Source organism: Scophthalmus maximus, chromosome 4 (assembly GCF_022379125.1).
Source record: "Scophthalmus maximus strain ysfricsl-2021 chromosome 4, ASM2237912v1, whole genome shotgun sequence".
Taxonomy (NCBI): domain Eukaryota; kingdom Metazoa; phylum Chordata; class Actinopteri; order Pleuronectiformes; family Scophthalmidae; genus Scophthalmus; species Scophthalmus maximus.
In genome coordinates this window covers 4,579,036-4,593,234 of record NC_061518.1, presented here as the reverse complement: position 1 = coordinate 4,593,234, position 14,199 = coordinate 4,579,036, and the positions used below count along the sequence as shown (strand labels likewise).

Here is a 14,199-nt window from a genome sequence, read left to right as displayed (position 1 = left end):
ATAAATAAAGGCCACATTCATTGTTTGAGTGTGTGGAGATTTAACACGGTGTGTGTGTGTGTGTGTGTGTGTGTGTGTGTGTGTGTGTGTGTGTGTGTGGTGCGGTGCCTGCAGCAGCTCACGGGCTAAAGAGCTGCAGTGTGGCGAGAGGAAGGTCAACGGGGATCAATGAGATTGATGTCGGATGAGATTGACCACCTACAAGTGTAAACAAGGCTGTGTGTGTGTGTGTGTGTGTGTGTGTGTGTGTGTGTGTGTGTGTGTGCGTGCGTGTGTGTGTGTGGTGTCCTGGTATCGTTGATGTTGTGAGGACCTAGATCTGTTTACACATTGACATTGTGGGGACGGTCTTGATTGATGCAGATCATATAATGTAGATGCAGATTATATAAAATATAAAATATTCACATTTAAGAAGCTGAAATCACACAACTTAGACTTCTTTTTCATAAAAAAACTACTTGAGCCAATTAATCGATTATCAAAAATAGTTGCAGATTAATTTAGTAACGGATTACTAATCGATTAATCGATTAACTGTTGCAGCTCTAGCTGGGATTAAGGTAAGTAAATTAATCTATGTAAATGTTACGTCCTCTGGAGTCACAAAGACACGATTGCTACTGATGTCTGATGAGATTGAGCACCTAAATGTGTAAACAAGGATGATGACATCCCTGTGTGTGTGTGTGTGTGTGTGTGTGTGTGTGTGTGTGTGTGTGTGTGTGTGTGTGTGTGTATTAGCTGTTTGTATATGGCGTCCATGCTCTCCGATTACATTCTCGTGTTTTCGATTCATTAACCGCAAATGGTCCAGTGTGTTTAAGCGTGTTTATCTTTGTGACTGTCCGTTAGCTTCGGAGGGGGGGGGGGGGGGGGGACAGATTTTGTTAAATGCTTTTTTTATCTTGTTTGTTTAGGTTCACGCTGCTGAACCAGGGCTTCCAAACTACACTCCCACCAATCTGCCCTGTGTTCCGTTTGCAGGGCTGCGGCTCCGTAACCAAAAGCAAATTCTGTCACTTCAAGTTCAGCAACGTGGATTGTTCCCACTGTTGACCTCTGTTTGTTAGCCTCAAAGCCACAGTGTGTAATATTTAGAAGAAATTATTCACAGAAATTGAATATATTGTCCATATCTATGTGTTCATATATGCATAATCACCCGCAACAAAGAACCAATGTTTTTTCGTCCACTCTGAACCAGTTAAATATAGCTACATGAGGTGGACCCGACCTCCGCGTGAGTCGCCCTTGTTTGCTACGTCGTGTTGATTACGGTTGTTGCACACAACGGTTGTTACTCAGCGCCGCCGGAAACCGGGAAATGGAATCAGCGGTGCGCCACCATAAAGTGTCCCCCGTCGGTCGCTCAGTTGGTTGCAGTTTGCAACTTTACCACCAGATGCCGCCAGAAAAGTACAAAAATTACACTTCAACGCTACGTTAGAAACAGAAGCATCAGTACAGACGTCCGTCTCTCGGTCCATTTACTGCAGTCAGGCATTACAATCTTCTCGCCTATAAAACCTTGCGTGTGTTTTTTTCTCTGCCGTGCTCTAGTGGTTTGTCATGTGATCACGATCACGAAAAGATAGTTGATAAAAATGATATACAGTAAGGGTTCATTCAATGCTCAATCAATATAATGAACAAACAGCACTTAAAATATTCCCATGCCGGAAGATTTCATTAAGTTATATGAGCTCCTGCACATATTCTGCAGTGTGTCTGAGGATCTGAGGATCTGCAGGGTGTGTTATGATATTTAATGAGTTACATCTGTTTTTGCTATTGTGCTTATTGTGTTGACTGGTGAGATGAAGTCAGAATTCCTGCTCTGATGGAAGACAAAAGTTGTGCTGTATTTTAAGCATGTCCATAACTGCCCAATGTGTGATTTCTAAACTTTCGTGCTACAATCTGTCCAAAGAGGTCAAAGAAAACATTCATTCAATTCACCAAATAACCGCGCGTATCGGTTGGTTCACTTCCAGCAGTTTGTACTGCAATTTTTCTGAGGGAGGAATGTGATAATGTGCGTCTACTTCAGTTCAATGACATTTGCTGTGACACAATGAAAATGGAAGAGCTGCTCAGTGACACCCCCCGCCCAATGAAATACCTTATCCCGTCCTGTTTTCCTCAGATTGATCACTACGCCCAGAGGGATCTGAAGAAGGGCCTCCAGCTCTTCGGCACAGAGGGCAACGTGGGCCTGACCAACGCCTGGATGATAGTACAAACTGATGTAAGGATGTGGGATGGGGGGGGATGACTTCTCTGAGTCACACTTGGCTGGGGTGATGCTTTAAAAAACATCTCAGTCCATTCAATATTAACTTTAGTGCCGTTTAGCAAGTCGGGGTCGTGCAAGATACCTTGTCACCAGCTGAGGTACATGACGTGTTGACTGCATTATTCATCGTGACAGTGCTTACTTTTGCTATTGGCAAGGTTTCACCATTTGTGCCGCCGCCATTTCACATCAAATTAAAAGGGAGTGGCCAACTGTTGAAGGGACGTTTAGTTTTACACATTTGTCCAGTTTGTGTAAAAAAATGTAATAAAACACTGGAGATCCTTTTTTGTAGTTAATGGAATCAGGACATTTATAGGCAGGCTGATAAAAAACCAAGGCAACGACTGGCAGTCCAAAAGAAAACGTCTCCACCGACAGTCACGAGCACTTGAAGTTGTTTCGGTTTAAACACTGTGGTTAAAAAAATATGCTGTCAGAGAGATTCACGCAGACATCACAGACCCTCTGAGGTAATCGTTGTTCCCAGCTCCCTCCTTTGATGCTCCTTTTCCCAAAGTGTTATTCAAATGTATGTGTATTTTAACCCCAATGCAAAGGGAAAGCACAATGTGAGAAGCAGAGATTTGGAATTGAGGGGGACGGATGCTGCGGCTGGGCGGATGCCTCCGGGAGTCGTCGGATGATAGCGGATGAGAGACTCCGGGGCTCTTTGGAGCCTCGTCACGTCACAGATCCGCCCTTGCTGCTTGTAGTTCTGTTCCATTAGCTAATGTGCGATAAAACGCTGAACGCCTGGCTATCGCTCGTGTGCACGTATGTGCATCGGGGTGTCTGCCGTCTTGTGTGCATGACTGAAAAAAAAGGCATGAAATGATGAATGTAAAGGAATGTATTGCTGTGCGAATAATATATGCAAATGTGTGCACGTCGGCATGAGTGCGTGTGTGTGTGTGTGTGTGATAATGTGCAGAGTTGTTTCTTTGAGTTGCGTCTGGCTGACTGAGCCGCCAGTGTAAATTATCCCGCGTGCGAGTGTGAATGTGCACCTCTCTCCCTGTCAGATCGGCTCCGCCGCGCGGATGTACGGGCGCTCCATGAAGCCGGAGTCTGGCTGAAATGAAGAGCGCTGAAAGGCAGCTCTCATTCTGTCGCCGCCCTGACACGCTGAGTCACTGGATAGATAGTATATACAGCAGATGTCCCTGGAGCAGAGTTCAGCGTGAATTATATAAGTGGCCACTTATGGAATGGAAGAGGATCTACGTACGCCAGAAGTGGTAGTAAAAACATCAGAAAGGCGCCAAATGCTCCTTCGATAAATCAGCGCGGGTCGCGCGCCGCGCCGGTCGGTGACAACGCTTGAATATTCATGCGGTCTTTAGCCGTTCGTCTGTTCCCGGACTTTGAAACTATACGTTGTGTCGGATGCTTTCGGGGTCATTTCGAATTCCGCTGCGGTTTGTGTGACAAATGACAAATTTGATCCATTGTTTAAGCGGGGGAGCCAGTTTGAGATGAACCAATTCGTGATTCAGCGCACGGCGGCGGTGGCTGCATTGTTCCCCGTGTGGAATTGAAGTCCACTGAATGAACAAAACCTCGGGGCCACTTTATCTTTTCATGAAGTACACTGATGAATTGAACTGTGGGGAGACCCATGATCCCTTATACCAAAAAAATCTATACCAATCACAGAGGGGGGGGGGGGGAGATGTAGATAAAAAGAAGCAGGCGAGTAAGAAAATGATTTTAGGGCCGTGAGACAGATGAGATGAGAATTGTACAAAAGGGTCCGCGAGTTCAACAGCAACAGCAAGACGAAATGTTTTCTACATTCGGCACATGTGGATTATTCTGCCCAGTAAATGGATTCCATGCAGTGCGATAATAATAAAAAGGGTTGGGGTTTTTTTTTTCCTCTTCTTTGGTGCAGTTTCGTTGCTGCGGCGTCACCAACCACACTGACTGGTTCGAAGTTTACAATGCCACCCGTGTGCCGGACTCCTGTTGCCTGGAGTACAGCGACAACTGTGGCCTGGACAACCCAGGAACGTGGTGGACGGCGGTAAGTGCTGGCACAAAACAATAAAACATCCTCCAGGACAGAAAATCAAATTGAGTTTTAAATATACCCCCCCAGAAAAATTGTAAATTACATATAGGCAGTTAGGTCTTTTGGAAGATTAGGGCACAAATACACTATTGACATTGGTGCATGTCATCTTATACATATTTTGCAGTTGTAAGTTGATTCTCCACATCAGTGAAGATCCACGAGTACCATTTCAGGTATGGATTCAAAATAGGGGAAAACAAAAAAGCTAAAACGATGCTTATTGTGTTTAATTTGAATGAAAACTGTTTGAATGTCGAAAGGCAACTCTTCACTTCATCCCAACACTTTTTGAATAACCATCATTTCCAAACCAAGAAGGATCAAAGATCAAGCCACCCCAGTTATTAAAAGAAAACACATATTCAAATTCAACAAAAATCATTCTGTGAGGCCAAATGGCTTTGGCTTCATTATTTTTTGCTATCGCTTGCGGAGCTTCACAGTGCGGCCCTGGACCTTGACAAACAATACAGTGAGAAATTTGTATTCATAATTAATAATATTTAATGAATCACCTTTGTCCAGGAGGATTTGACTGCTGGTGTCCCTGATGTTCTTCTAATGTATATTGAGTGTTCTTTTAATTTGTTGCAGTGGCACAGTCACCGAGAGTTGCTGGGGTTTTTTTTTCTTCTTTTGAATCATTTTTGCCAAATTACAACATCAAGTTTTTAGATGTGTCTTGACACAACCCAACCACACGATCCTGGACGGGTTAAAACCAACAAGTTATGTTTCTTTTTTGCAGGCAAACCAGACAAATTTAAAAAAAAAAGGGGGGGCGTTAGTGATTGAGTTTAAATTCATGAGCGTCAGGTGGGAAAAGGGGGGTTGCGTGTCTGTGAGCGTAAACATGAATGTTAGTGCCGGTGAAAGAGCTGAGAAGGTCGTGCAGAGGGTTGCGTCAGTCAAACGGGGGGAAACACAGAGCACGCTGCAGCCCGTCTTTTGTTCGTTTGTCATTTTTTTAATTGTAACACACGCGACAGACAACGAAACAGACTTCATCAAGTTAAACTAGAGCTATAAATCTGGCAAATGACCTCTTTTTTCTTTTTTGTTCTTCCAGGAACAATAGTCCTGCCCCGACCCTAATAAAAAAAACCCAAAGGAAATCACACACAGATTAATCTTCAATGAAACTCCCTTTCTTCCCAGTCTCCTAGAGAAAAGCAGTCGTCTTTCCAGCTTCAGAAAACGTTGTCTTTGAAAATGCCAGTCTGGTTTTCGGAGGCTTCGCTCCATCTGACAGAATCGGCGGAACCTGACTAATGAAATCCTCTTGGCAGAGGATGCATCACGTGGTGTCTTCCTCTTGCTTTTCAATTTGACACAGTAGTCAACACCTTTCTTACCCTGAGAAATACAGTTGATGTCACTGACTCAGTCTTTCTGTCAGAGGCGCCTTTAGCGCCGGCGGGTAGGTGTGTCAGATTTATCCATAACTTCTCCGGCTGTTTTAGAAAGTAATTCTCACCCTCAATCAGGACTGTGTCCTGTGGGATCCCCCAGGGTTCGATTTCAGGTCCTCTCCGCTTTTTTTTTGTGGAATTCCTGGTGCCATGAGGATGCTGCGGTGTTGTTAGAGATGCAAGGCTGCTCCCAGTGTCTGTGTGAGTTTTAGGTTAACATGTAGGGAGGGGACTCGATAAGCTGTGTTACTACAGCAAAGGAGGTAGTAAAAAATAAGAAGCAGTGAACAAGTAATGAATATGTAAACATGCAATATAAACATAAGGAAACATTAATATAAGTAATGATATATAGGATGAAAAGAGGATATATACATTAAAAAGCATTGCAAATGGAAAGACATTGAAATTATTCAGATAATAGCGTATTATGATGTGTTGCATAGCAAGTTTTGATCATTAATGGGTTCTTCAACAACAAATAGGGAACTCTGCAGGAATTTTACTTCATTTAATGCACTTTCAGGAGGACATTCAATGAACTTGTCATTTAATTCCTCAAATTAGAATAAACTATGTTTTAAATTCTGAAGTTCTGAATAATAAATTGTATTAAATAAATGAATTAACTTGAAATTAATTATGTTTGAGTATTCACATCAGGAAAAGTTCTTTCCACTAAACTCGTGTGTGATGTTTTAGGGCGCATTCACCAGGATATGAATATATTTATATTGCAACCTGGGTCGTTATTAAATCCACTTTTGCCCGTTGAATATTTAAAATTCCCCTGGAACTCATCAGACCTACACAACAGCTGTTGTTCAGCTCTGCAGACTGCAAACGCTCATTACTGCAACGTTTCTTGGAGGCAAGATTAATAAAATGAAGTGTGATGGCGGAAGTGATAAAATGTTGTTTTTAAGTTTAACAGTTTTTTGGCCACTTATCACAATGAGTTTAAATATGTCATCCAGCGTATGAAGCGTTCCCTGTGCACCACGAGTGAAGATGATCAAACATTATGACGATTTCCCTGCAACCTCTGATGTTATGAAGATGTTGCAACAACAAGGTACAAAGACCTGTTTTCAGGAATCATATCAAATGTGCCAGATGTCGCCTGTAGAGAAAGTGATGTTTCATAAAGCTCCACAATACGTGTCTTAAATCTCTTTCAAAAAAACATCGATGGATGATTATAAGTTTGTGTTTAACACAATATTTAAAATGGCTGCAACACATACAACATCATGCAGTTTGCGGTTCGTGTCATTTCAGTTTCAGTCGTTTTTTGTCATCTTGAAATCGGAAGCAGCAGCTGGGAAACCACACGGTCCGTTTAGTAGCTGATTGATAGCTTTCGTATCGCGTGATCTTCATCAGTAGATACAGTTCAAATAGAGGTTCAAATTTCCTGTAAAGCAAAGAAAGCAAAATGCAAAATTGAAACATCTACAATTTCGTGACGAGTGGACAAATCTCCTTCTGCCGATGAGGATCAGGTGATGTGATCAACCGCTCCGCAGTAGATACTGAACGACTGCTACTTATTCTGTTTTACAGATTTGAGAAAATATTGTGAGTGAGGGACTCTTAAATCTAAATCCCGTTCATCGGTGTAGTAAATGAAGTAAATCCTTCCATTTGCAAAGGGCAGACCCTAAACACGATGCCATTCGTTTCACGGCGGTAGCCGGGGGCGGCAGACTTCCCCTTCATCGACCAAAGGCCAAACTGCAGTCAAATCGCAGCTGCTTATTTTTCCCCACGAAAACGACCACGAAATCAATTAAAGGATTTTGCCGAATTATGCACGTTTTTTTCTCCTTCGGCTTGTGAGCCGTCATGCAGACCTCTGAATTCCTTCTGCCCTTCCGCCTTGTATTTGGCAAATTAATCTTGTATTTTTGTTTTATTTCTGCTGCCCTGCAGAGCAAGGACTCAGTGACTCCAGCTCAAGCATAAGGGCTCTCTCTTCCGACACTGCTCGCGATTTTAAAATATGTATTCTATACTTTTTTCGCATCAGACTATAAATCAAACTGCAGAGATTTCTCCATTGTGCTCCAGAGAGGAGAGGGCTGCCAACACGGATACGAGTGTTTCTTTATTCAGACACAGAGATTGAATGAAGCTGCTCCTTACTGGCCTGCGCCTCAGATCATCGCGGCCATTGTCACTGACAGCCGAGTGTTTCATGAACTCGGGAACTTTTGAGGAACTTTTTTAAAGAATAGAAGATGCCTTCAGTGGGTCGCTGACAGCGAACAGACACGAGCACAAAAGGTCGGCTGGTCAAACGGGCTCGATGATGCGAACGCACGACTGCACTCTGCACTTTGAGAACCTGCGAAGGTGCGAAAACAGCGTGTGCTTCTGTAAATATGACTCGTTTTTCTTCTGAACTTCGATAACAACTGCGAAGGATGTGGATGGATCAATGAGACCATTATGACTATGAAAGTGACGGCATTTACATTTCAAGTCTTTAAAAAAAAACAATGTTTACTATGTAAATTCAATGCCTTGGATTCCTGTTAACCATGACCCTGGTCAAGGTCAAGGTCAAGGTCAAGGTTGACCTCAGTGTCCCATATGGTGAAATTTGACTTGCAGCCAGGGTTCACATCCAACAAATATACACAAAGTGTGCAAAGTCATCCGGCTTAGATGATTTGGTTACGCAGACCCTGCTTCGTTTTTTATTTAGCACTCTGCCTTTGCTGGAACTGGTCGCAGCAGTTGTTGTTGTTTCTTATTTCCTCCCTCGGTTTTATGGGAGAGTCTGCGGGCTGATGTCAACCGAGAGAAGCAAAAAAAATATGAATTCCTATATTTTTTTCAGATGCAGCTCTGGTGGTCCAGGAGGGTTGCGTTTCTGTTTAATAAATAACACAGGAGCTGTCCTAAATTTGGCATGACTTTCCATATTGATCCGGCCTTGGAATTATTTCTCCTTGGGCTACGGAAAATAAATGATTTGGGTGTCTTGATGTTTCACGCAGCAGTGAAATGCAGAGCTGAGTGTATTTGGTCTCCCTGGCTCTGACACAGATTTTACGTGAGGCGATTTAATATACATATCTATATTTACATAAATATAGATATATATATTACAATCTGGAAGGAAGACATGTCTGCAGGAATGAATAATGAATGACAGCGCGGTGTAGCCTGTTAAGATAGCATCTTTCCCTTTACTACAATATGTCAGAGGGACTTTTTTCCAATGGAACCAATATAATAAATTTAGCGCACGTATTTTTTTTTTAATATCGGAGGGGAAAGCAGCAAATGCTCCTCATAATGCTCACTTTTGATGTCAGTTTCACACACACACATTGTTCTTTGAAAGCCAGTTCTTTGCTTCCATGATGAATCTCCTTTTCGTTACTTGCGCACATCTTTGACCCTTTGCCTTCCACCCTCTCCTAATAATAATTATCCCCCGCCTCTTTCTGCCCGGAGGGCACAGACGTTTTCCCAGAGTTGCACAAGATATTGTAAAAATACTCAACTCTGTAGGTGATAAAGATTTGTGTTACTGACAAAGAAGGCGGGATGGGGGGGGGGGGGGGGGGGGGGGCAGAAAGTGGGGTGGAGAATTCTTTCTCATTGCGTTGCCTTCGGAGTGCGTTCGAACAATGTCGGCCATGAAAAATTCAGTTTATTCTCATGTCTAAAAGACGCCTCTGGTGCATGCGCTGGTCCCGTACTCGTATTACCTCTGTTTACACAACCTAAGGGAGACGTTGACAGCGAGGACTTTTTTCGAATTTTGCAAAGTTTTACCCAGGGACTACTGGAGGAAGAGGGACGGGGGAAATGAGGATGTTGCCAAAACTATTTTTTTTTGTTCATACAGGCAAAGAAGCCTCACTGGTACATCGTCGTATCGTCCATAGCACTGCACTCACTGGTGAGTTGGCTTGGTTGGCTAATGTGTGTGTGCGTGTGTGTGTGTGTGTGCATGTGTGTGTGTGTGTGTGCGCGTGTCTCCACAGCCGTGCTACGAGCGGGTAAAGGACTGGCTTAATGAGAACCTGGTGGCTCTTTGGATCTTCGCTCTATGCACCGCACTCACTCAGGTAATTACAGCTCTTAAATTGGATGAATTATTCTTGTTCTTCCAGCGGTCATTAGCTCCGCTCTCGATATCTGCGGCCTCGAAGGAGGGGGCACTTACTTTGTGATAGATAAACCCGGTGCTCGCAGTGTTCTTTGCATTAAGCTGCGAGTGCAGGACTCCAGTGGACAGCGGGGGCCCCACATAAAAAAACACCCGCGGTACCTCCGAGGACCGGCGAAAGCGGTCCGACTGTCCATAAAATTCTTTTATTTCCTACCCGGCCGGGTTGCGCGCGATGTGCTCGCACAATCTGGAGAGGGGGGAAAATGCCGTCCTTGGAAAACATCGATCACACGAGGCACCTGCGATGCCGCGGGCTCATTTTTAGTCTCTGGTTAAGATTCTCTTTGCCCCTTTTTTGAAACCCCTCAATGCAGCACAATGGAAACCAGGAAACGATCGCTGCCAGACGTCCCTCGAATATCTGATGTTTGCCAGCTGATTCACAGCGTTATACAAAGACAAAGAATGACACAGTTCTACGGGAGGAGATTCTCTCAAGCACAGATTTCTGAGTAAATGTTTGAGCTATTTTTTTTTTTGTATTTGAGTTTTTTAAAAATGGAAAAGGTTTTTTTTACATAAAAGTACACCTGTGACAATGGCAAGGTAACCAGTCGAAGACGCAGAAAGGACTCAGGAGACCAGGGTTTAGGATTAAAAGTCCTGTCCTCACGCACACTCCAAATGATCACACACAAGAAAGTGGGTCCAAAAAACTGTGATCGAAATAGGAAAGAGGAAGGAAAGCAAAGGTCAAGTGAAGGTAACAACACAATCTGGGAGAGAAAAAGTAGGAGGGCATATATATATATATATATATATATATATATATATATATATATATAAAGGGGTTTTCTAGGCAGGAATCGCAGGGACAGGAAACTACTCAGGTAAGTTGTGTTAGTAGTAAATTTAGTGAGAACCAGGAACTTGATTTGATTGGATGTTGCAATACCATCAAACACAGGAAATAGAGATAGCTAAATAATTCACCCATGTAAGAATATTCATATGCATGAGTACAAATATTTTCTAACAAATGTTATAAATGTGGGGAATAGAAGAAGGTTTCTTCCGAAAATACCAGTTAACAGAAAAGCCAGCGACAGAAATGAAAAAGCATTTACATGTATATTTCCGATCAATCGATATCCTCCGACAGCAACGGTGAAGAAACCGCCTCGTGTGAAATAATAACAAAAATTAAAATGTCATCCCAGTCGTGGGAAAATAAATTTGACGAGAGGCGTTTGAAGACTGTTTCATCAAAACATGTCCCACGAGAACCAGCCGTGGCCCTGACGGGAGTAACACCGTTGGGCCGACGGGAAAAGGGCCGAGAGCTGTGACAGATCCTGTTAACATCAGCCGTGAATTGCTCAGTGAACTTGTAAAAAATATATGACAATGTACATGTTGAAAAAAAGTCATTAAAAACAAAAAGGGCAAAAGGAAGTCGGTTTGTAGAGAGTCTGAGCCCTCCGGCCTTATTAATGCAGTCACGTGAATTAACTCATTAATTCACACTAACACACACTTTGCCCTGAGAGCATATGTAACTCCCGGCTTCTCTTCCTGCATCACTTTCATTTTATGGCAATTTTTATGTGTTTGAGCCTTTGAACCTTTTTGTTTCTTGCTTATTTAGTGAGTTTATTTTAAGTAATAATGAAATGAATCCTTTAATATCTGACCTACTGTAGATAATAATAAGAAAAACACCTTGGATTCAAATACAGGAGATATATCAAAATGTTACGGAAGTGCATAAGGCACATCCGTGTGATGGGCGTGGATGTCTTGAGCAGTAGTATGTATTAAAACGTAGCTCAACATTGAGGAGATTTCTGATTCAACAGGTGGTCAGTGCAGTGCTCTCTAACCCTGTCACTGTGGCCGTATTTAGCTCTCGTCGTCCTCTAACAAACAGAACGGCCAACCTCCACAGTGACAGTCTGTCTCCGTGTGAGTTCGTTCTATATTTACCCCAGTGCGTCTTGCAAGACCTAACCTAAATTCTGCGACTACGACGCCCCGAGAACCGTCGGCTGTCTCGGCGAAGATAAGATGACCTCGCACAGGCGAACCAAACACTCGTCCTTGCTCTAAATTCCTCGACAACGCCTAGCAGCTAGTCTGGCGCGCCGGATAAAGCGAGAGCGGACGCCGACTCTTCCTGAGTGCGCTGGAAGCGGTCGACCAATCACAACAGAGTGGAGCCAGCTGTGCCAATCAGAGCAGACCTGTTTTTTACCGGGAGGGAGGGGCCTTAAAGAGACAGGAGCTAAAAACCAAGCGAGATCTGAAAAGAGGAGCTGCGGGAGACTGATGTGTTTACTGAACATCAGAGCATGTAAAACCTTTTCAGGTAATAACCCAAATTAAAATTATGAACCTGAATATTTCACAATATATGTCACCTTTAAATAATTTTCCCTGAAGCAGACATATGGACGCGAACAAGAATGTGTGCACTCACTATAGAAGCGGATATTCAATTCGCTGTTCAGACGCGGAAAAGCAGCAGCAGTGTTCACTGAACATTAGAGCACGTAAAACCTTTTCAAGTAACAGCCCAAATTAAAATGATGAACCCGAATATGAGCATAATATCGTTTCATCTTCACAATCTGTGTGCACATTGTGATTCAGAGAATGGGTCCAAACAGCAGCTCCTGCTCATTTCACAGTGACTTGGCACGTCGGAGGACATTCACGCCTGACCTGTCCCCTGTGTTTGTGCAGATCCTGGGCCTCGTCTTCTCCATGACGATGTTCTGTCAGGCAGTGAAAGTGGAAACCTTCTACGCCTAGCGATTGACCTCTCTGCCCTTCCGGCACACTCGGATTGTTTCTCCTCCGACGGGGGTCGGCCCCCTGCCCTCGTCCTCGTCCACGTCCTCCTCCTCAACAGACTCTTATTTCCAACTCTTGTCCTCTCCTTGACATTCGCTCTCGAGTGTCCCCCCCCCCCTCTAACTATCAACAAGCACAGTGTCGGTGTAATTACCTGAGTTGGTCGTTTATGGTTTCGCTCTGTGTCGAAAAAGCTAATTTCTGTGATGCATTTTTTTCCGACGCTGTATTACGAACAAATGTATAAAAAACTAAGTGTAACCCCTTTTTTAATATGTGTTTTGTTTTTAAATTATTTCACGGTTTGTATGTGTCTTCGAAAAACGAGAGCTTCGAATGGGGAAGGCGCAACTGTGTGAAGTGCGGCAAGTGCATGTCTCCCGCAGTGGTGTTTATTAAATGTTTTTCTGGCTCGACTAAACCGCACACGTCATCTCGTCATTCCTCAACGGGGGCATTGAATTCCATGTGTGATCCCGCCGTAATTGCGCCTTGACGCCATGAATGACAAACAGGAAATATTTTTTAAAAAAAAAGAAATGTAGTCCCTATGCTGAGCGAAACGAAGATGTTTTGCAGCGCCTAGATAATCCGGCGTGTTAGATATATTCCCTGAAATGAACCGCGTCGTGGCGTCACCCACTGAGGAGCATGTGGCTGCTTTTTTTTTACTGGGAAGATTTACTCGGGACACGAGGATCGCACCGGCCGAGAAATAAGAAGATTCTGTCCGAGAAATTAGAGGAACGGCGGCGGCGGCGGCGGGGGGGGGTGGCGACTCCCCCTCCCGGCACCAATCACATCTCCAATGACAAAGAGTCACCTGCCGGCTGTGAAGGATCCCCTCTTGTCTCCTCGAGTTCTTTCTCTCTTTCATTCCTCGGGCCGTCAGGTACAATCCAGGCTGTAAGCGCGACCGTAACACATTTTTTCGATTAAGTAGCTCCCCAGGAGAGAAAAAAAAAAAAAAAATGCTCCAAGAGATAAGAGAGACGGCGTGTTCAGATGCAGATTGTGGTCCAAGCACGGCAGGTGATGGAGCTCTTTTTACATCTGTTGGTTGTGTTTCTTCTTTCGCTTCCAGACCAAGTATATCTGTGGAAGAGTTTCAAATGTCTCCCGCCCAAGTTAGCCAAAGAAAATGACATAAGTGCAGGCCTGCCACGATGATAACGTTGACGACCTATCGTGCGACACATGGATATGAAGTCGATAACCGCCATTGAGTCTACATGCGCGTTTGACATGTACGAATGAACGTCTACAGCAGTTCAGCAAAGTCTCGCTGCCTCTGTCCTCGTCGTGTGATTTATCAGTTACTGGTGTCGTCACACAATGTCACAACGATATGGATTTCTTTGTATTTTTGTCTGAGGCCTAAACGCGAAATCTAAACCTTGGATGCGATTTCTCTCAG

General features: G+C 43.7%; 1 protein-coding gene across 5 annotated transcripts in view; it reads left to right on the top strand.

Moving 5' to 3' along the window:
• tspan4a (tetraspanin 4a) overlaps positions 1 to 13,203 on the top strand; it is a 119,379-nt gene extending 106,176 nt beyond the window's left edge. For 4 of the 5 annotated variants that reach the window (XM_035628995.2, XM_035628996.2, XM_035628998.2 and 1 more), the window contains 4 exons: positions 2,150 to 2,251; positions 4,197 to 4,328; positions 9,799 to 9,882; positions 12,672 to 13,203. In XM_035628995.2, coding sequence (XP_035484888.1) covers positions 2,150 to 2,251; positions 4,197 to 4,328; positions 9,799 to 9,882; positions 12,672 to 12,740 — 387 coding nt within the window. In that variant the 3' untranslated portion in view covers positions 12,741 to 13,203. The remainder of the gene's footprint in view (positions 1 to 2,149; positions 2,252 to 4,196; positions 4,329 to 9,798; positions 9,883 to 12,671) is intronic. The other variant, XM_035628994.2, reaches the window with a different exon arrangement.
• The last annotated feature ends 996 nt before the right edge of the window (positions 13,204 to 14,199 follow it).